Source organism: Lepisosteus platostomus, chromosome 14 (assembly GCF_059453375.1).
Source record: "Lepisosteus platostomus isolate fLepPlt1 chromosome 14, fLepPlt1.hap1, whole genome shotgun sequence".
Classification (NCBI taxonomy): domain Eukaryota; kingdom Metazoa; phylum Chordata; class Actinopteri; order Semionotiformes; family Lepisosteidae; genus Lepisosteus; species Lepisosteus platostomus.
Genome location: NC_142624.1, coordinates 15,704,871 through 15,727,455, shown reverse-complemented (window position 1 = coordinate 15,727,455; position 22,585 = coordinate 15,704,871). Strand labels below are relative to the sequence as shown.

At 36.7% G+C, this 22,585-nt stretch overlaps 1 protein-coding gene across 1 annotated transcript in view; it reads left to right on the top strand.

Annotated features, from left to right (window-relative positions):
• The window catches only part of atic (5-aminoimidazole-4-carboxamide ribonucleotide formyltransferase/IMP cyclohydrolase), a 99,979-nt gene that overhangs the window by 4,542 nt on the left and 72,852 nt on the right, over window positions 1–22,585 (top strand). Inside the window, exons 3-5 of the mRNA XM_088607214.1 lie at window positions 271–347; window positions 9,505–9,571; window positions 12,755–12,843. Of these exons, the coding sequence (XP_088463340.1) occupies window positions 271–347; window positions 9,505–9,571; window positions 12,755–12,843 (233 nt within the window). The remainder of the gene's footprint in view (window positions 1–270; window positions 348–9,504; window positions 9,572–12,754; window positions 12,844–22,585) is intronic.

Genomic DNA, 22,585 nt, shown 5'->3' with positions numbered 1-22,585 from the left:
TGTCCTTTCAGCTTTCAGCTATTATGCTTTATTTCTTTTAATAGTTATTAATCAAATTTACAGTTTGCTTTGGGTGCCACAGTACACCTTTATGATCCTATATTCATCATGAAGTAAATGGTTATGTTGCATAATGAACATAGATCATTTCTATTTGAATTGTAGCTGAAACCCTCAATAAATTGGTAAAAAAAATTGATGAGTTAGCAGCTGTAAGCTAATAATTAGCCAGTTCATCCCAGTACATCCAACTTTCTTTTTTTCCCCAAGGGATATTTCAGAACTTACGGGATTTCCAGAAATGCTGGGAGGAAGGGTGAAGACATTGCATCCAGCAGTTCATGCAGGTAAATGTGTCAATAACACAGGTTGACTGTTTTATTTTGAACAGAAACCGAGTCCAAATACAACTTATGTTATTGTGATGTTTGACTGTTGTAGCTTTATTTAATTTCTGTTAACTTTTTGTACGTTTATATTCGGCTAATGTTCTTCTTATTTTCTATTATCATGCAGTTTTTTAGGTATTATGTAAGAACATAATAAATGTTATAGATTTATAAATGGGGCGGGCTATAGGTGACCGCGGCATGTGATTTGCTGGCCAAAGATGATCGACAGGTGGCAATTGTGGTGCATTAGATCTTAGTGAAACGATTGCTTCATGTAATCACTCTACTGTGCATGTTTAAATCGGCTTAATATGGAATATTAATATAGAATTTTACAACTAAAGGTAGGCTGGGCAAACGATTTTTAAATTTTTTAAAAAATAAAAAATGAGATGTGTTCCTGCTTAACTTAGACATTGCACGACTTTAAAACATATAAAAACAGGTTTCGAGAGTTAAAAAACATTTTTTATGCGCGAAAAATGGGTGATTTTTCTTCCTCGTAATCAGCTCAGAATCTTTGTGTACGCTGTAAGGTTTTTACTTCTTAATTAAACGTTTAAAATACACAAATTTCATAAAGACAACACACGTTTCGAAGAGAAAAAATCCCATTCTTTTCTCTTCCTGGTGTGTGAAACTGATCAGCAGGTCTTTTTTTCCCAATCAGAGGCTCTGAAAATAGCGTACCGCCCACTGCGCTCCGTCAGAGAGGGGCCCGGCACCGAGAGAGGGAGAAGGCGCGGAGCTCAGCAGTACAGAACGAACGTTCTACTGCCTGGAGCGCTTATGGCAGCAATCGCGTCTGCATTTATAACTTAGTTTTTAAAATTAATCAAGCAATATGAACCATCTCTTTTTACTTTTAAGTCACTTAATTATCATTAAGCACAGCTTTCTCACCACTTAGACTACTTTTTGATACCATCCTTAGACAAAGCAGAAACTTCTTGTTCTGTCTAATGACATTACAAGTGGAAAGATTACAGATTTTAATCGTCTTTAATTTTGTTACGTTATACATTTTAGAAACATTTCTAAAGACCACAAAACTATTCTCGATTGTATTTCTGAATGGTATGTTACACTTAGTTCACTGTTTTAAATACATCTAATTAAGAAAGTTAGGTGTTAGCATAAACTATTAGCAATCAATATTAAATTTAGCACTGTAATAAGTTGTTGCACTTTCCCCCGCATCTTGTAAAAATATATTTTCATTGTTCAAATATACATTAAATCTGACTATCATATAATAAGTTAAATACAAAACTAAAGAAAAAATAGGGTTAAATATAATTCAAAATATTTTGCTAACAATGTTAACTGTTTATAAATAATAAATTGTATTAACTAAAGAGTAGGATGGCACAGTTGTTAGTATGCTTTTTGTTTTGTTTCTTTTTCATAAATACAACAGTAGTACCTGATGTCTCAGTGGCTTTCAAAATTAAGTTATGCATGCAAACCTGTGAACTAGAAAGATAACTAAGATATCCATCCATTTATAATGGTGGCAAAGTGGTTAGCATTGCTATCTTGGAGCACTGGGGTCCTAGGTTCAATTCCTGCCATCCTGTGTGTGTGGGGTTTGCATGTTCTCTCTGGGTTACATGGTTTTTCTCCATATGTGTGATATGACTCCCTCTTGCACTCCAAAACATACTGGTAGGTTAATTGGTTTATGGGAAAACTGGCCCTGGTGTGTGTGTGTTTATGTCTGTCTGTCCTGTGATGGACTGGCGCTATGTCCAGGGTGTATTCTGCCTTGTGTCCGTTGCTTACTGGGATAGGCTCCTCTGTACTGGATAAAGAGATTAGAAATGGATGGAAGTAAAGGCACTGTGTGGATGGAACTCTACACAGTGTTAGAAACCCACTATGAAATGGCAGCATCTCACTGAGAATAAAATATTTTATAGTGCTGGCTTAAGGAAACAGCCTTTCCACCTCTCTTGCACATCAGTATCCATACCTAGTTATTTAAACAAATTGCCTCTAATTATAAACATCTTAATATGCTGGCTCTGTGGATCCGCATCAGCTATGTTTGCCCATTCCTTCAATTCATGTGCATCCAACACACAGTTCAACGCTAGCAACTACACATAATCTAAAATACAATCCTTATTTCAGTATCTATGTAAACATACAGTCTGTTAACTTCATCATCTTCATCAAAAGTATGCCTAACCCCATTAGGAAGTGTTCTTGTTATCAGTGTATTCCTCAGCTATCCCAAAATTATCTTCTTCTTACCAACATCTCTAGTCTTTTATCCTGCAATAACTCAGCCAACACTTAAATCTCCAAAAGCTGCTTGTGTTAATTTCTTTAAATTACAAATATCATGTGTAAATACTGGCCATGTAATACTCTGCATTGTGGAATAATCGTTTATTTTAAAGGGAACTAGAGAAACTAAGAATTAGAGAAATCAAGAAAGACTTTTTTTTCTAGAATTAATAAATGCACATCCTGTTCACTGGGGAAATTAAATCCACACTGAGCAATCTTCAATATGTTCAGAATATGACAGCGAGAATCCTATCAGGGATGCATTACACCTGTTTTCAAGTCCTTGCATTGGTTATCTATCAGGTTTCGAGTCAACTTCAAAATCCTCATCCTCATTCAGTACCTACAGTATATGGCTTATTATCTGTCTACTCCCCACCTTTGTCCGTCTGACTCTGGTCTTCTAGCTGTCCTCAAGAATATCTACATTCTGTGGGTGATAGGGTCTTCTCTAGCTGCACTCCAGAGCTCTTAATTTGTATTTCCAGTGATATCAGTCACTGACCTGAGTGCATTTAAATCTAACCTCAGAACCTTTCTTTTCAGAAGACTTAGTGTCTGTATCTGCTTCATTTTCTAATTTTGGTAGCACCTCTTACTGCTTGTCTTTCTTATATGTATTTACTTTGTAATCTGTGGTCCTTTTATCTGTTTTTATATCTACTGTATTGCTTTGAGGTGCCACTTTTAAAGGTGATATATAAAATAAAGTTTTTTATTATTGTTATAGAGAAACATGATCAGTTTTCCCTGGTTCAGATAAAAAGATCTAAAGCATACTAGTTTGTCACTCTTCTCATTCCCTTTGCTAAATAACTTTTCATACTAATCTGATCAATCTAACTGCCTGTTTTCTGTGCTTTCTCTATCCTGCTAGATTTGCAATTATTCTGAAAATTTTCTTCTTGAAATAACTCATTTCTAAATACCTTTTTTCACTGTTAACATCTTGCAGCAACTCTGCGACAAAATATACACTAAGCACAGTTCATCCTGCTACCAAACTCTTATGATTTCTATATTTATGTCTTTATTTAGTGGTTTCATTAGTGACAAAGGCTAAACTTTCTTGGAAAAATGTATTTTATGTGTTGCGGAAAAAACTGACTTGCTTTAACAAAGTATGTTTACAAATCCTTTCACCTGGCAATCTACCTGAATGCCCAACTATCTGAGAAGCCCTCCATGAAACCATGGTTGCTATTAATTCATTTAGGGCTCATTGACAGAATTGCTGTTTTTTATGCATGCTAATTTTCTGATTCCTCACTCTGTTTCATGTTTATAGATAAGACTTTATTGATCGCGAAGGGAAATTGCTGTTTATGTTCATGTACATGATGAACATGTTTGCATGTTCTTTTGTAACGTACACCTTTTTGTGATTTTTTTGTATATTTTTGTGATTTTTTTTGTATTCCTGCATCCCTCTTCTGCACTATAGGCATGGCTTTTTTTCTATTTGCTCCATTTCTAAAACTTTTTGCTCATGTGCATTTTTGTATTTTTTTACACCTCTAGCACTTTAACGTCCTGAATTTTCATTTGCCTTAATTTATAGAATGAATTTGAGTTTTAGCCTTAAAAATCTTACGTTTTCACTATCTTTTGTTTCTTGTCCTACAACTGTTATTATTGATCACCGAATTATTGTACTTGACATGACTTCATTCAGCCTTTCCTGAACGTCTATGACAGGCAGAGAGAGTGCTGTTTGTGGTGCGATCTTTTGCAGCTGACGTTTCACTGTTTTAAACGAACAAGAAATTAGATTGCTCATAAATCACTTATCCTATATAAATACAGCGTAATTGCCCTCCGAAAATCCTCTTTTTCTTGTTCGTTTTAGAGACCTTGATCGAAACTGATTTTAGATGTCAGAAAGGATTTATTTTCTCTGTATTTCCTACATTGCTTTGTCGAGATTTTAACTTTATATCTAGGCTCAGATTTCAACTATAAATCGTACACTAATTAATAGCAGTAAATACTGATGTTTTGCACCCTCTTACCACAAAAATATATATGTTTTGTAGCTGGGATGAACTTTATTTCGTATGCGTAGCTACTACCATTCGGACACGAAGCGGTTAAAGATGGCAGCAAATCAGACACCCAGAGAGGGTCTCCTCGCCTCCATAACTAAAATGCCAAATAGGAGTGGCTTAAGCGACATACACAGTCGTGTAAACTGACAGTTTGAGGTAGCCTATCGTGTAAATTTCGCTTTGTTGCTGATAGGTTAAGCTTTCGAAACTCTGCCCCAAAGTCATGTGACTGATTTTTCGCCCTGTTTCGTTGGTTAAACGCAATGATCACAAGCACCACCATGGTAACTGGGATGTGTAGTTTTTAATTCCGTTTGAATTATAACTGTACGTACTGTCTTCATATTTGGCCAGGGCTTTAAAGAGAAGGCGCGCCAAAAAATTTCGGTGCCGTCGTCTCCACTTTAAAGGTACCCCCTTGCTGGAAGAATTTGACCTCGGAACGTTTGCCCAGCGTACTAAAGGTGGACATTTAGCAGCATAAATATAACAGGAGCATAACATCCCTGACTGTCAAACTATATTAATTTAGGCATATAAATATATTATACATACTGTATATGGCAGGTAGTGGTAGCTTAAATAAAAAATGCACACCAGTATTCCACTTTCTTCATAAACATTTTGTGAATCAAATTCCATCGCTTACTATGGTTATTTCGGAAAAGTTTTGACATGCTTGTTCTGACTATATTAAGTTTATGTACTTTATAAAGAGCTAGAATGTTTTAATCTTTTCTATGAATACTTGCTGTCGTTATTGCAGTAAAAAAACGTGTGCTTTATGGAATCCACTATTAAGGAATATAATATGGAATTATGTAGTTAAAGAAACTAATAATATTAATTTAAAGATCAAAATGTATTTTTATAGTGGATAGTATTACCATAGTCCACTTTCTTTGTAAACATGTTTTGGGTTTTCTTTGACTCATTGCTTTGGAAACTGTTTGTTTCACCTACATTTCTGAGCGACACATTGATGCAGTGGGTTGGTACATGCCTCTCTGACCTCAGAGATCTGGGTTCGATTCCAGCTTAGGGCACAAGTTTTCTTTCTAAGAAAGACTCCTTTTTTAAAAATTAAAATAGTAAATACTACGTACACTATATTAACAATTTTAATTATTTTTATATATCAAAACATATTCAGTGTTAAATGATATTAATTGTAAAAAATAATAACCAGTTCAACCGGTTTAATTCAATTCAAAAGACTTTATCCATCCCAGTGGGGCATATTTAATACAAGCCTTTGCAACAAGCCTTAAAATGAAATTGCATATATTATAATTATAATCGAGAATAACAAAGTGGTATTAAAAAGACCACTGAAACTATAATAATGTCCGGTCATTATTGACAGTATTAATGTATTAATATATATTTTCAAACTTCTTGTATCTTTTTTTTCAGTCATTTGTTTTATCTGGTTATCATAACCTTCGCTTTCTTATTAACTATTTATGACACAGTGTTTCAGATGTCAATACCTTTGCGAAAAATGACTTCAAACCATAGTCATTTTAAAGATTGTGGTTTGTGAACAATTTCACAGCTTTTATTTAAACAATATTTAGGACCTGGTTGCATTTTTAGGAACCTTAGTTTGAATAAAGTGGATCCCAGGTGTAAGCTAGTTCATAACGCAAGAAGGCATTATGCTACATTTTTCATGCATCAGTCGAAGTGTTCTGAAATATCTAAATATATAAAAAATGTAACATAATATAACATACACCACAATGGCCAACTGATTTTTTTGTTTTAAAGAAAATCAAAAATAAGAAAAAAGAATGCGTCCTTACCCAAAATAGAAATTGTCTGACTTTAAAAGCTATAAAAAGTTTTAGATAGTTAAACACTTTTTATGCGTGAAAAAATGGTGATTTTTCTTCCTCATTATCAGCTTCAAATCTTTGTGTAAGCTGTAAGTTTTTTTTAAACTTTTTAATCAAAAGTTTAAAACGCTTTAATTTTGTAAATGCAATACGTATTTCATACAGAAAAAATCCCATATATAGAATTGAATATTCTATATACAAATTCTGTGTGTACAGAGAGTAAAGCAGAGGTGATAAGCCACAACCCTGAGGAGCTCCTGTGCTTCACCACCTGCTTCCTATCGGAAAGGAAGTCCAGTAGCCAATAACACAGTCTGATTTATGCCCATCTCTGCTAGCTTATCAAAAAGCTTGAGAAGGATAATTGTTTTAAAGCATATCTGTAGCTAATAAAGAGGATCCGGGTGTAAGTGCTGGGTACTTCTAGATGTTGAAATAGATCATGGAGCCCAAAGCAGATGTATTTTTCCATTGACATGTTTGCTCTAGGCAAACTGGCATGGGTTGAAGTGCATATTTGATAGGAAATTGGCTGAGTCACTCAATTGTCATTACGGATGTCAAGGCCTGTAGTTGTTGAAGCAGCTCACCATGGATTTCTTAGCTACTGGTGTTATGGTAGCCATCTTAAAGCTGTCCAGTACCTTAATTGAAAATATCTGTAAAAATATGAGTAAGTTGATTGGCACAATTTTAGTGTAGCTGTTGATACAAAGTTGGACCCAGATGTTTTTCTGCTGTTCTGTTTGTGGAAAAAACATCTTATGTCATGCTGCTGAATGATAAATGGTGGCTGAAGGGATACCACGGGCTGTCTGGGTGCAGGCCACTGCATTTTTTGTGTAAAGCCTACAGTAGAATTCATTCAGATTTTCTGCAAGAAAGTGATCATCAACTGGAGAATTTTGTTTCACCTACTAGTTAGTGATTAGTTGAAGGCATTACCAGCAACCTCAGGTGTCCTTGATAGTTTGTTTTTGTATTCAGCTTTGGCCATCTTTACTGCATGTTGGAATTTATATTCACTAGTTTTCAAGATGGCATCATCTACTTCTTTGAAAGCCCAGTTTTTCTTTTCCCACAGGGTTTTAATTTGCCGGTGGAACTAGGGCTTATTTTTGTACACAGTGACCAATTTGCAAGAAATGCATAGACTCTCGTAAACGTTAATATACAATGTCATTGTATCGGTGAGCTCATTAAGATCATGTCAGTGATTGAGATTCAGTACCCTTACGTGTAGATGCATTATATCCAGTCTGTTATACTTATTTACATACAAAAAACTTGGTAAACAAAAACAATAACAAAACACTGTCTTCCAGATTGGAACCATCATTATTTATCTTTGTCTTGGCACATCCTTTTTTCATGTTTGATATTACTGCGTGCATATAATACTCTGTCACTAAGTGATATCTGCCAGGTTTCTGTCCTGTATTGAAATCCAAAAAGGATTGACAATTCATTTACAGCTAGACAGTTGAAATAAATTGGGAACAGTGGTGCTCCTACCATAATCTAATTTAAAGTATTTACCCCTTTTCTCTCATTTTTATCCATGAACTGCTTCTCAGTCTCAAAGGCATTACCTTGAAAACCTACATTATCTAGTTTTAACTTTCCTTTTCAAAACTGTACATTTATAAAATATTTTATTAGTCTGTAATTCATTTATTTAAGTTATCATTTTTATGGATGGACACTACTTCAATGGTTTTCCATACAGTGGACATTATACCTTCCACTATTGGAAGAGATTTGTTAATTCCTTGTAATTCTATTTCTCCTTTCCTTAATTGCAGTCAGGCACTGGATATTTAAATGCTTCTGGTAATTATAAAAAGGCAGAATTGTTATACTGTTTCATAAGGAGCTTTTAATATGGAACTTAAGTAAAAACTTGTATTACTTGTGCTAGACTACACTGCAGTATTCCATTATTTAGTTTTTACATGTGCTTTCTGTTCAATATATATCCACTCGTAACAGTTTCATGTAAACCAAATCTTATTCAAATTGAAAGCTACCTTTCTGATCCATTGAGTGAATACATATAGAGAATTAACATTCATGATATTGCAGCAGTCCTCAGTTATTTGACCTACCTGTGCCTGACAGTGAGGAAGGAGGGAGAGGAAAGCAGAATTGCAGACTTGCAGGTTTTTTTTGTCCTTTAATGGTAAACAGGTCTGTGCTAAGTGGGGTAGAGGGCAGAGAGAATGTAGCAACAGCCATGAGGTTTCTGCTGACTTTATATTGTATGACTAATCAGAGTAATTCACCAGAAAACCCTTTTGATCATTTTAATCTGTCTGTAAGCTTACCTACAGCCATGTAAATCCATCAGATGAAACTCAGGTTTTAAACTTTGACTCCCCTCCAACTATTATTGAATCATTACTGATTACATATCTTTCTGCTTCTTTTAAGTCTGCTTTTTTTAAGTTAACACTTGAATTGAACAATTTCAGAAATACTTCCTTGTATTGCATGTTTCCTAATGGGTCTTTCATTTTTCTTTAAATTGTTTAAAAAGACAATTTACTCTCTAGCAAACAGTTTGATAAACTTAGTAAGGAAGCATTCAGTTGTGTACCGTTTCAGTTTATGGTGCTATTAATATTTACCAGTCTATTTAAGGAAAGTTTTACACATGTCACGTTTTTATTCCTTAATTTTTATTTGTAATATCTGAATTAGGGCATGTCTAACATACTCCTGATAATCTTTTGAATATTTGTTTTATAAATCTGACCTTCATAGATTCTCAGCAACTACCTTAATTAATCATTTTCCTGTGCCTTTTTTATTACACATTTTCTTACATTTTACTCCATGGGACAGTGTATCCATTAATATTGTATTCTTAACTCGTTCTAATTCTTAAGTTCCATGAGACATTTGATTTCTTTTCTCCAGGTATTTTGGCTAGAAACACCTCTTCTGACAACTCTGATATGGATAACCTAGGTTTCAACCTTGTGAGGTAAGAGAAGTGAAAGTTCAGTTTGCTAAATAAAAATATTTCCTTCAGACTTGGGCTTGCATAATTTGTTTTTTAAAACTTTAAAAGAATGTTTTCTGAGGTTTAATTCTATAATGTCTTCAAGAGTGTCAAATTGATTGCAATACATTTAGATCAGGAGGTTGATCATGCACATTCAAGTTAAACAGTGAAAAATGTTGTCCTCAAATTAAACACTAATTACGTGCATAGCCACTTACAGCAGCAAGAAAAATGATTGGTTGCATGGTTGGGTGTGTGTGTCACAAGTTCATGAGGTTTATTGTAATTGATTGTGAATGAACCACATGAACTGGAATTTCACATGAGAAGCATTATAGTTTATTAATGGAACAAGACTTCATTTGTCGATACACTAAAACAAATTCCTAAAACACTAAAATAATTCCCATGTTCCATTAACACATTTTTAATGGATTCCACTTGGCTAACCTACAGTGGATATAAAAAGTCTGCACACCCTTATTGAAATTGCAGGTTTTTGTGATGTAAAGCCAAAAATCAAAATAAATAATGTCAGACATTTTTCCATATTTAATGTGACCTTGCAACCAACAAAATTCAAGGGAAAAACAAATAATTATAAGGAAAAATGAATTTAAAAACCTACAACACCCTGGTTGCATAAGTGTGCACCTATCCCCCCAACTAATACTTTCTGGGAGCACCTTTTGCATTTATTACAGCAGTAAGTCTTTGTGAATAAGTCTCTATCAACTTTGCACACCTGGACTTTGCATTTTTCTCCCACTCTTCCTTGCAAAAAAATTAAAGCTCCTTCAAGTCACCAGGGGATCTCCAGTGCACAGTCCTCTTTAGTTCATTCCATAGGTTTCCTGTGGGATTGAGGTCTGGGCTCTGATTGGGCCATTCCAAGACTTTGATCTCCCTTTTCTGAAGCCATTCCTTGGTTGACTTGGATGTGTGCTTTGGGTCGTTATCATGTTGGAAGTTGAAATTCCTCTTCAACTTCAGCTTTTTGACAGAGGCCAGCAGGTTTTGTGCCAAAATATCTTGATTTTTGGTGCTAGTCATTATCCCATCTATCTTGACTAGAGCCCCTGTCCCAACTGAAGAGAAGCAGCCTCAAAGCATGATGCTGCCACTACCATGCTTCACAGTAGGTATGGTGTTCTTTGAATGATCAGCTGTATTGTCTTTGCACCAAACATATCTTTTAGAATTAAGGCCAAAAAGTTCAATCTTTGTCTCATCAGACCGTAAGACATTTTCCCACATGGTTTGGGGTGATTGAATGTATTTTTTTGCTAAATTTAGATGGGTTTGGATGTTTTTTTGTGAGAAATGCCTCCCGTCTTGCCACCTTACCCCATAGCCCAGACGTACAGATTAATGGGAGATTTTTGTCACGTGTAAGAAGTGACCAGTACCTGACACAAATTCCTGCAGCTTCTTTAATGTTTCTGTTGGCCTCTTTGTAGCCTCCCCGATAAGTTTCATCTTGTCCCGTCATAAACTTTGGAGGGTTGTCCTGATCTTGTCAATGTCCCTGTGGTGCCATATTTTCTCCATTTATTGGTGATAGTCTTCACAGTGCTCCAGGGTGCGTCCAATGCCTTAGATATTCTTTTATACCCCTCTACTGATTGGTACCTTTCATTGTGCTGAAACAATATGCATGTTCGACCACTTTTGGCATTGCTCCCTATTTTACATTGCTGCTTGTCGGAGAAGTGTTACGACGAGCGGGATATGCCCTGCATTTTGATGAGACTTAATCACGCACTGCAACTCATGCAAATGGATTTACATGTGAAGATTTGGGATGGTGGAGAAGTGAAAACTAGGTACGTAGGCTCGGAGTTTATGGGGTATGCAGTGCTCATGACATTATGGAAAAGATGCACAACACACTCTCGGAGGGTGGACTAAAAAATCCATTGAGACTGATCTGATTCCCAAATGACACCTTTCAATATTAATATTTCATGTTCAGTTTGTCAAGATATTAAGATATTGAGATACTTGAAGTTATTCAGATAGAAAACAGTTTGTGTTTACGTAGTGAAGCATTTCAGGAATGAAAAAGACCATATATTTTCCTAGCCTATGTGGGCTTACTGATGAGGAATGTGGCTAATGTTCTAGGAGTAAACATGCTGTTCAGGTAAAAGAAAAGTGATGCCATGCAAGAATGTATTTCAAATGAAAGTATTCCTCTAACCAAGCTCTAGCACACCTGAAAAGAGACTAATCATTACATCACCTGGCACTTAGTGGAAAAATATGCAGGACAGCGGCCCAATGAATGAATTAAATACCATTGCTCTAAATCCTTCAAATTGTTGTAGCAGTTGTAAACCCAACTTATGAAAGTGCAGAAATATAGTCATGGAAATTTGGCTAGAAGTTATAGAAAAGTCATGGAAAAGTTTTGGAATTTTGTTGGTAAAAATGAGTGGGAAACCTGTTCCTAATTGGTTGCTGCTGGAAGAGGTGTTAGTGGGGCCAGCAGGGGGCGCTCACCCTGTGGTCCATGTGGGTCCTAATGCCCCAGTATAGTGACGGGGACACTTTACTGTAAGCAGGTGTCGTCCTTCGGATGAGACTTAAAACTGAGGCCCTGACTCTCTGTGGTCATTAAAAATCCCAGGGTGCTTCTCGAAAAGAGTAGGGGTGTAACCCCGGCGTCCTGGCCAAATTTCCCATTGGCCCTTACCAATCATGGTGTGTGGTGAGCATTCAGGCGCACTATGGCTGCTGTCACATCATCCAGGTGGATGCTGCACATTGGTGGTGGTGGAGGGGAGTCCCCACTACCTGTGAAGCGCTTTGAGTGGAGTGTCCAGAAAAACGCTATATAAGTGTAAGCAATTATTAATTATTATCTATTTGTTTTTCTCTAGAATTTTGTTGGTAACAAGGTCACATTAAACATGGAAAAATGTCTAACATGATTTATCTTGATTTCTGGCTTTACATCACAGAAACCTGCAATTTCAATAAGGATATGTAGACCTTTTATATCTACTGTACTTTAGGGTTTTAAGATTAACAATAGTATTGGAATATCTATGTTTAACTTTTGCAGTTTTCCTCAGGTTTTCAGTCTTTTCCATACTTTGTTTTTCCTAATTCACAAAAGTAGTGACTCTTCAGATAACTATTTTTTTTACTGTTTAGGGTTGTTGTGTGTAACTTGTATCCATTTGTGAAGGCCATCTCTTCCCCCACTATCACTATGGAAGAGGCTGTGGAACAGATTGATATTGGTAAGATTATGATAAGCAGTAGATTGAAGCATGCATTTCTTGTAGAAAGAGCCATTTATTGTCTTGCTAGGACATCAGACTGTGCCATGGATAATGTGATTCTATATTAATTCCTTACATTTGTATAGCACTTCCAAGCCTAAAGGAACTCAAACTTCTTTTAACATGGGAAGTGAGTATTCATTCCCCTTGGATTTTTTACACTTTATATTGCAAACCCAAATAGAAATACATCCACAGATGCAGCAATCTCGAATGCTCAGGGTGTCAGTCGGTATACCACAGTATATTTTTTCTCATGCAGGACTATTACTAATTCTGTATAAATAGTAATTGGGAAAACAATTTAGATTTTGATTATTAAATGTGTACGTAATGGCTTTAAAAACATCATATTTAAAAGCAGTGCCTGATGTAACACCCCAAGGCCTCTAGGTGTCACAATACGATTTAAGTTGTGTACTGAGTATAGCTTTGCATATTTATGTTCCTACTCAAGACTGGAAGGGCTAAGGGTGTTACATTTGTAAGTTTGTGTTTCAGAAGGATGTTCACAAGTGCCCCCAATGCGCCGTTAATGTGCCCTTCTCTGAAGTCTGCATCAGAGTGGACTTCAGTGAAGGGAATTATGCCCAATAACTTGTTGAATGTTGACGTTTCATGTTTTAGCTTATCAAAGCTGAGAAAAGTTGCCATGGAGAATAAAATATTCACGTTAGTACTTTTTTACACTTTTAAGACTCATTTTATCTAAAAGCAATTTCATTAGGTTTCTTTAGATTCATAGTGTGTGTATTGTAGGTATGAAGTTTTGACAAAGCTTTTATTTCAGGTATTGCCAAGTTTACCTTATTTAGTTTGTTTTGAATGTGAATAAATGAGTTATGTTCCAAGTACTGTCAATTTTGTACTGGGACAGACGGTATGAAATGCATTTAGTAGTACAAAGCTTTGAAGAAGCACAGAGTGGCATCATCAGGTTTTCCTTAGTTTACCTGTTTTGAGTCGAGCCAGCTCAACACAAATGAACACAGTGTCACTACTTTTGTGCAGGGATAGATGTAATGAAGTTTAATTTAATCAAACTGCGAGTGGAGACTGAAAAAATTCTTTTAAAAAAATTGTCGACATGCACTTAGCCACTGGAAAAGAAGCATCAACAACAGAAAGCATTTTGACCCTGAGCCTTGTAACCAGCAGATGATAGCATGTAAGGGTGTCCCATTATCCTTTTTATGATGTACACTTAAATACTTGTGCACTTGAAGTCCACACTTGTGCTATGTCACAGAAGGATTTGGAGAAAGGGTTAAGGGCAACAACTGGGACATGGTCTTTGAGTAAGGGTACTTTGTACCAACTGTTGGTAAAGTTTAGAAGCGGGAGCAGGGAAATGAATGCCTATGCTCTCGCCTCGCTAAATATCATGCGATATATCGTGGATATTCTCTTCACCCAATTTGTTAAATAAGAAATCATAAAACATTGTGGTTCTACAGTTTTCTCACAAGTCACATTTAAAATTAGACGTGCAAAATACATTTGAAGAAAAACTAATTTTTAGTTGCAAATAAAACACTGAAGCATCTTTTTCTGAGAAGTATTGTTGAATTGGAAACTTAACACAAGTTCGGTCAGAGAAAGGAGTCCTTATTGTGTACACAAGGTGCAAACACTTGGCGGGATAGCAAATTAAGCTCAAATTGAATTGAGTCTTTCATTCTCACCAGTGTTGCTAAGCAACAGAGTGGTCAGCAGAAGTACAAGTACCAGAAAGAAAGGAAAACGGGGTAAAGTAGTACTCCCAGAACCTTGAGGACTGTATGACTACTGAACTGGAAGCATTGTAGCTCGCTAGAACTTTTTTAACTCTTTATTACATCAGTATTTACCTCCTTTGCTATCACAATTCATTTTGAACCTAGATGTATCTAATTTTCTTGATCACTCTAAACTTGAATGGAGTCCATCTGTGGTCAATTCAGACCCCTACACTTTTTCCATACTTTGTGTTGTAGACTTATTTCAGAATGGATTGAATTGATTCTTTTTTGTCCTCAATCGACACACAATACTTCATAATGACAAAGTGAAAACACGTTTTTAGGAATTTCTGCAAATTAAGGGCTTTGGCTGGGCCACTCAAGGGCATTCAGAGATTTGCTATAAAGCCACTCCAGCATTATCTTGGCTGTGTGCTTCGGATCATTGTCATGCTGAAAGGTGAATCGTTGTCCTAGTCCAAGGTTGTGTGTGCTCTGGAGCAGGTTTTCTTCAAGGACCTCTATGTATTTGGCTATGTTCATCTTTCCCTCAGTCCTGACCGTTTTACCAGTCCCTGCCACTGAGAAGCATCCCTACAGCATAATGCTGCCACGACCATGCTTCACAGTAGGGATGGTATTAGTCAGGTGATGGATGACATGGCGTTTGGCATTCAGGCCAAAAAGTTCAATTTTTGTCTCATCAGACCAGAGAATCATTTTCCTCATGCTCTCAGATTCCTTTAAGTGCCATTTGGCTAACTCCAGGCGGGCTGTCATATGCCCTTTACTCAGGAGCTTCTGTCTAGCCACTCTACCATTGAGACCTGATTGATGTAGTCCTTCCAGCAGGTTCTCCCATCTTTACAAAGGAACTCTGAAGCTCTGTTAGAGTGGCAATTGGGTTCTTGGTCACCACCCTGACCAAGGCCCTTCTTGCACGAATACCCAATTTGGCCAGGCGGCCAACTCTAGGAAGTCTTGGTGGTTCCAAGCTTCCATTTGACAATGATGGAGGCCACTGTGCTCCTGTGAACCTTCAATGCATTGCCAATTTTTTTTCGTCCTTTTCCAGGTCTATGAACTGACACAATCCTATCTCGAATGTCTGCGGAGAGTTTCTTGGACTTTATGGCTTGTTTTGTACTCTGCCCTACATTGTGAACTGTGGGACCTTATAAAGACAGGTTCTAAATCATGTCCAATCAAGTGAATTTGCCACAGGTGGACTACAGTCAAGTTCTAGAGACAGATATGAGAAAATGTTAAATGAGATTTAAAAAGACTTCAAGTTAAAAGATGTTAAATTTTAAAGGCAGACAGACACGCTCAATGTAAACCTGCATTACGGTTTTGATGTATTGCTGAACTCCATGCCTCCCCTCCTCTAATTAAAAATGTTTAATTAAAAAGTTAAAAATACATCAAAATAGTGCATTAGATGTTAGTGAAACGATTGCTTCATTTAATCTCTCTCCTGTGCATGTTTAAATCTGCTTAATATGGAATATTAATATGGAATTTTTCTATTAAACTGATTTTTTGGTATCTTAGCAGAAAAATAACAGGAGCATAACATCTCTCTATCATAAACGGTATTAATTTAGGAATATAAATATATTAAAATACACACCAGTATTCCACTTTCTTTATACACATTTTGTGAATCGGTTGGTCACTTACTATGGTTATTTTGGAAAAGTTTTGACATGCTTGTTCTGACTACATTAAGTTTATATACTTTATAAAAAGCTAGAATGTTTTAACCTTTTCTATGAATACTCGCTGTCGTTATTGCAGTAAAAAACGTGTGCTTTTTAGAATCCGTAATTAGGGAATATAATATGGAATTGTGTAGTTAAAGAAATTAATAATATTAATTTAAGATTTAATTATATTTATATAGCTCATTGTATTTTCGTATTCCACTTTTTGTTAACATTTCCATCAATTTTTTCACTCATTCACTTGTGATTGCTTTGGAAAGATTTTGACTTACAGTATCTGTTTCGGCAATGTTTCTATGCAGCGCTTGGGTACAGTGGATTTAGTGTGTGAATATTAACCAGAAGGTCTGGGTTGGATTTCTGCTTAGGGTGCAAGTTTTTCTTCTAAGAAACAGATTCCTGTTTTAAAAATATAAATATATTCAAAAAGTGTACATTTAATATTTTATATCACAACATGTTCAATGTTAAGTGATATTAAAAACATAAATGAGCAAACATGAATGTTGTCAGCAGTGGGGTTAAAACCCAGTTCAACCTGTTTAAATCAATTTAGTTAAAAATACTTTTTCATCTCCATAGGGCAATTTAACACAAGTCTTTACAACAAGCATTAAAACGAGATTGTGTATATATATGTATTATAATTATAATCAATAACAAAATGGTATTTAAAAGCTCACTGAAACTTAACTATAATAATGTATCTGATCATATTAATATTATTTTCTTAAGTTTCTAACTGCTTGTATTTTGTTCAGGGTCATTTGTTTTCTCTGGTTTTCATAAGCTTTGCTTTCTTGTAACACATTTATGAATCACGATGCTTCAGATGTCAATAACTTTGCAAAAAATGACATGGAGAATTCAAATCACAGGCATTTTAAAGAGTGTGATTTGTGAAAATTTTCACTGGTTTTATTTTTAATAATATGGTCAGGTTACTAGAGCTGTTACATCCTCTATAACCTCACCATATAAAGCAGAATAACAAACTCATTGGGTTCAACCTCTCTTTAATTTGAGAAACTTTCTGTATCTTCAGTTTTTCAGATAAATTTTTGATAGGAGGAAAGATTTAATGTGCTCAATCGCTTTTTCACCACAGCATGCATTATGCTACATTTTTACACATCAGTCATTTTAAGCATTCTAAAGTCTCTAGAAAACATAAAAAATATAATACTGTACAGCACGATGGGAAACTGGTTCTTTCATTTTATAAAGAAAATAAAAAATAAGAAAATGACGTGTTCCTGCCTAACTTAGACATTGCGTGACTTACAGTATGTTAAATGCTTTATATGCATGAAAAACAGGTGATTTTTCTTCCTCTTCTTCCTCGTGATCAGCTTAGAATCTGTGTCAACTGTAAGTTTTTTACTTTTAATTAAACAATTTCATTTGGTAAACACAACACCAGTTTCGTGCAGAAAAAATCACTTTATTTCTTCCTGTGGTGTGAAGAAAATCGGCAGCTCACTGAGAAAGTACCATATGGGCCACTGAGCTCCTGTTGGAGAACAGGCGGGACCTAGAGAGAGATGAGGCGTGGAGCTCAGCAATACATAAAGACCGTTCTGCAGCTTGAAGTGCATATGGCACCGAGCATGTCTGCCTTTAAAACTTAAAACTTAAAACTTATTTTTTTAAATTAATCATGCAATGTAAATCATTTATTTTAAGTTCGTCTTTCAATTATCATTAAACATAGTTTTCTCCCAAGTTCGTTTCATGTTTGAAACCATCATTAAACAAAGCAGGAGCTTATTCTTAATGACATTACACATGGAAAAATTCTAAAAAATGAAAACCATTATGAGATGGCAGCAGTTACTCACTGAGGATACATACAAGTGCTGACTTAAGGAAACAACCTTTCTACCTCTCTGGCACATCAGTATACATATCTAGTTTGTTGTTTAAACAAATTGCTTCTAAATTTAAACATCTTAAGATGCTGGCACTGTGGATCAGCATCAGCTACTGTATGTTTGCCTATTCCTTCTATTTACAGACGCAGCCATTCAAAATGCGGTACAAACCGGTACTGCACACAGTTACCCACAAGTCACTGTGTAGTACCGCGGTCCATAATTGACTGGCCAAAATTACCGACAGGGGCACTTGTGGTGCATTGGTCGTTAGTGAAAAAATTAAATCATTTAATCTCTTTACTGTACATATTTTAATCCGCTTAGTATTGAATACTTATATGGAATTTTACAACTTAAGGAACATTTTAGTAGCTGAGCAAAAAGAAGTGGAGCATAACGTGTCTGATGGTCATAAATGATATTAATTTTAGGAACATAAACATTATGTAAACTGTATATGGATGGTATTGGTAGTTACCTTTCTTCCTAAACATTTTAAGCATGAAAGTCTTACATGTGGTTATTTTGGAAACATTTTTACATGCTCCTTCTGACCATACTAAGTTCAAACCCAGTGGAGTCTTCTTAGGTGAGTTTGCTGATTTTCTCTCATTCTTATCCCTTGAGTTTAAAAGGATCCTTATTCTAGGGGACTTTAATATACACATTGATTCAACCTCTTCCAGTCCGGCTAAAGACTTCCTTTCTCTTTTGGAATGCTTTGACCTTACTCAGTTTGTTTGTACCCCTACACATAACAAAGGACACACCTTAGATCTAATTATTGCAAATGACTCCTTTGTCTCCCACTGCTCTCCCCCTGATCTAGGCCTCTCTGACCACTTAGCCATTCTCTTCAATCTGGAATTACATGTTTCTAACACCTCCTCCCCACGCTCTGTAAATTTCCGCAACTGGCGATCAATTGATCACCCAAGGTTTGCAAACTCTGTTCTGTCCTCCTTATCCTGTTTCTCTTCCTCTGACCCTCTAGAGCAGTGGTTCTCAAACTGTGGTACAGTGGCGCGCCGCCAGCTGGTACGCCATATTATCCATAGAACTTTGTTGTGTGCGGTGAAAAATCGGGACGGTTTTCTTATTTTCTATTTTAATACGTGTCGAATATGCAGCCTACGTACTGCGATACAGTGCGCGCTAATACTTCAGTGGACACGAGATACTCTGTAATTCTATACCACTCTATAGGAATGCGTGCTATGGACGAAGTGACCAATTGTATTTAAAAAAAACTATCTCCAGCAAATAGGGAGGTAGGAAAATGTGCGTGATTTTGGAACAATGGCAATGTTGTAAACACAGGAATGCATAGAAATACGTGCTACTAACGCTTGTAATCTTGTGAGCACAGGAAAGCGTGATAGATAACAGAAAAATATTTAAGAACTGTTCTAAGTTAATTTGAGAAAAATACACAGAGCGTATCTGCGTTTCGCTCCCATGCACATGAAATAAAAACGGAAACGGGGAAAAATGCAAGCTTGCGGATTGCTAAAGCAGGTAAGCTCCACACTATTTTTGAAGAACCTTATTTACCGTTGGCAAAAGAGCTGACACGTATGATGTGTGGAGAAAAAGCTGCTAAACAGCTCAACCTGCTGCCCCCCTGAAAGACACGGTCATTCATAGAACTATTGAAATTATATCAAAAGTATGCTGACAGAGCGCGTTAAGATGAGCAGATGTTTTTCACTGCAATTAGCTGAGTCTGTAGTCAATTTGGCCAATTCACTCATTTATGTTAGATACGAGTTTGAGGGTATGTCCCATGAGGACTTTCTGTTATGTAAGCCGCTACCAACAGGAACTACAGGAGAGTACATATTTCAAATGAATTTTTCGAAGAGAATGGCAAAAATTGTTTAAAAACTCGAACCATCTCCTTCTCTCGCCCTGCCCCCTGGTACAATGACCATCTGCGATTCATGAAGGCAGCCTCTTGCAAACTTGAGCGTAGGTGGCGTCTTTCTGGCCTAAATGTACATTATCAAGCCTGGAGAGATTACTTATCTGATTATAAGGTTACTATAGAGTCTGCTAGATCCACCTACTTCTCTCACGTCATTGAAAATCACCAAAACAACCCCAGACATCTTTTCTCCACCATCAACAGACTGCTCAAGCCAAACTGCCCTACCACATTACCTGCCTCATCACAACTTTGCAACACATTCTTAGATTTCTTTAGTTCTAAGATTGACAATATCCGGCATCACATTCTCTCCACTACGGATATCATTTCCATACCTCCTCCCTCCTCATCCAACTTCTCTGGTTCCCGTCTCACCAGCTTCTCTCTTCTTGACTCAGCATCCCTAAACAAACTAGTTACGTGCTTGAAACCCACCACATCTATTTTAGATCCCATTCCCACCACTTTATTCCAGTCCTGTTTCTCTTCTCTCTGTCCCATTGTCCTCAATATTATACATGAATCCTTGAGCACTGGCATTGTACCAACGTTCCTCAAAACTGCTGCCATTACCCCTGTGCCAAAGAAGCCTAACATGGCTCTCGACAATCTTAACAACTTTCGCCCCATCTCCAACTTACCCTTTCTCTCTAAAATTCTAGATCGTGCTGTCACACTTCAGTTACATAACCACCTCATGACAAACAAACCTTTTCGAACCCCTCCAATCTGGCTTCTGTCAACTTCACAGCACAGAAACCGCCCTGGTCAAAGTCACCAACGATCTCCTAATAGCTTCTGATTCTGGTTCTCTTTCCATACTCATCCTTCTTGATCTCAGTGCTGCCTTTGACACTGTTGACCATAACATCTTACTTTCTCGTCTTGAGACTGTGTTTGGAGTTTCTGACACTGCCCTCAAATGGTTTAAATCTTACCTCACTGATCGCTGTCACTTTGTCTCTCTCAATGGGTACAGGTCTGAAATTGGTCTTGTCAAGTCTGGTGTCCCCCAGGGCTCAATACTGGGCCCCTTGCTCTTCAGCATTTACATGTTCCCACTTGGTCAGCTTTTAAGATCACATGGCCTCAGCTTTCATTTTTACGCTGACGATACTCAAATATACATCCATACCAAACATGACACTGATGTGTTTGTCTCTATTCTATCTAATTGCATCTCTGACATACAAATTTGGATGACTCAAAACTTCCTTCATTTTAACTGTGACAAGACTGAAGTCATGCTTATTGGTACCCCCATCAACTTCGTAAAGCCAGTCTTGTAACCCTATCTGTAGATGGCTCTGTACTTGAGCTTCAATCAAAATTGAAAAACCTTGGGTTAAATTCGATTCTGGCTTAACATTCGACCCACACGTACAGCATACTGTCAAAACGTCTTTTTTTCCACCTTAGAAATATCGCAAGACTACGCCCTATGCTATCATTAACTGTGGCTGAAAAGCTGATCAACATATTTGTATTCTCTCGAACTGACTACTGCAATGCTCTACGCGCTAGGGTATCTAAATCTACTCTGAACAAACTGCAGTATGTCCAAAATTCAGCAGCCAGAATCCTGACCAGGTCTAGTGCAAGTGTTCACATTACTCCTATCCTGGAGTCCTTGCACTGGCTTCCGGTCAAATTCCGTGTAGACTTTAAAATCCTCATGCCCACCTATAAGGCTCTACATGGCTTGGAACCTCAATACCTGTCTGAACTATTATTGCCCTACTCCCCACCTCGCAACCTCCGCTCTTCAAATTCTGCCCTCCTTACTGTCCCCCAAGCCCGTCTATATTGCATGGGCGACAGGGCCTTCTCCTGCTATGCCCCCAAGCTCTGGAACTCTTTGCCCAAGGATATCAGACAGTCACCTTCTCTAAACTCCTTCAAATCCAGACTCAAAACCTTCTTCTTCAGAAAAGCCTTTACTTAACTGGTTCCATTCTTCACCCCTCTGCTCTTCTTAGTACCACCTTCCACGGTCTCCTCTATTGTTATTGTTGTATTGCTGTAATTGTAATTGTCTTATCTTGTGTATTCTTCTTATTTATTGTTGTAGTCTTCTTATTTATTGTTATTGTCATCCTGTAAAGCACTTTGAGAAGCCACCTTTAAAGGCGCTATATAAAATAAAGTTTATTATTATTATTATATACTTTTCTGCGAATACTCTTATCTGAGTAAACAAAAGCATACTTTTAGAATTTGATTAATAGGGAATATAATATGGTATCGCGCATCTAAAGACATTAATAACGATATAATTATATGCATGTACTGTAGCTCAAATAGTAGTATGATGCACTTTCTCTGCATATGTGTGCTTCAGTTTCACTCCTTTCCACATGATTACGTCTGTGGCGTGATGGCCTAAGCAAGTGCCTTATATTACGCTGGGCAAACGTCCCGAGATCGAATTCTTCCGCGACGGGG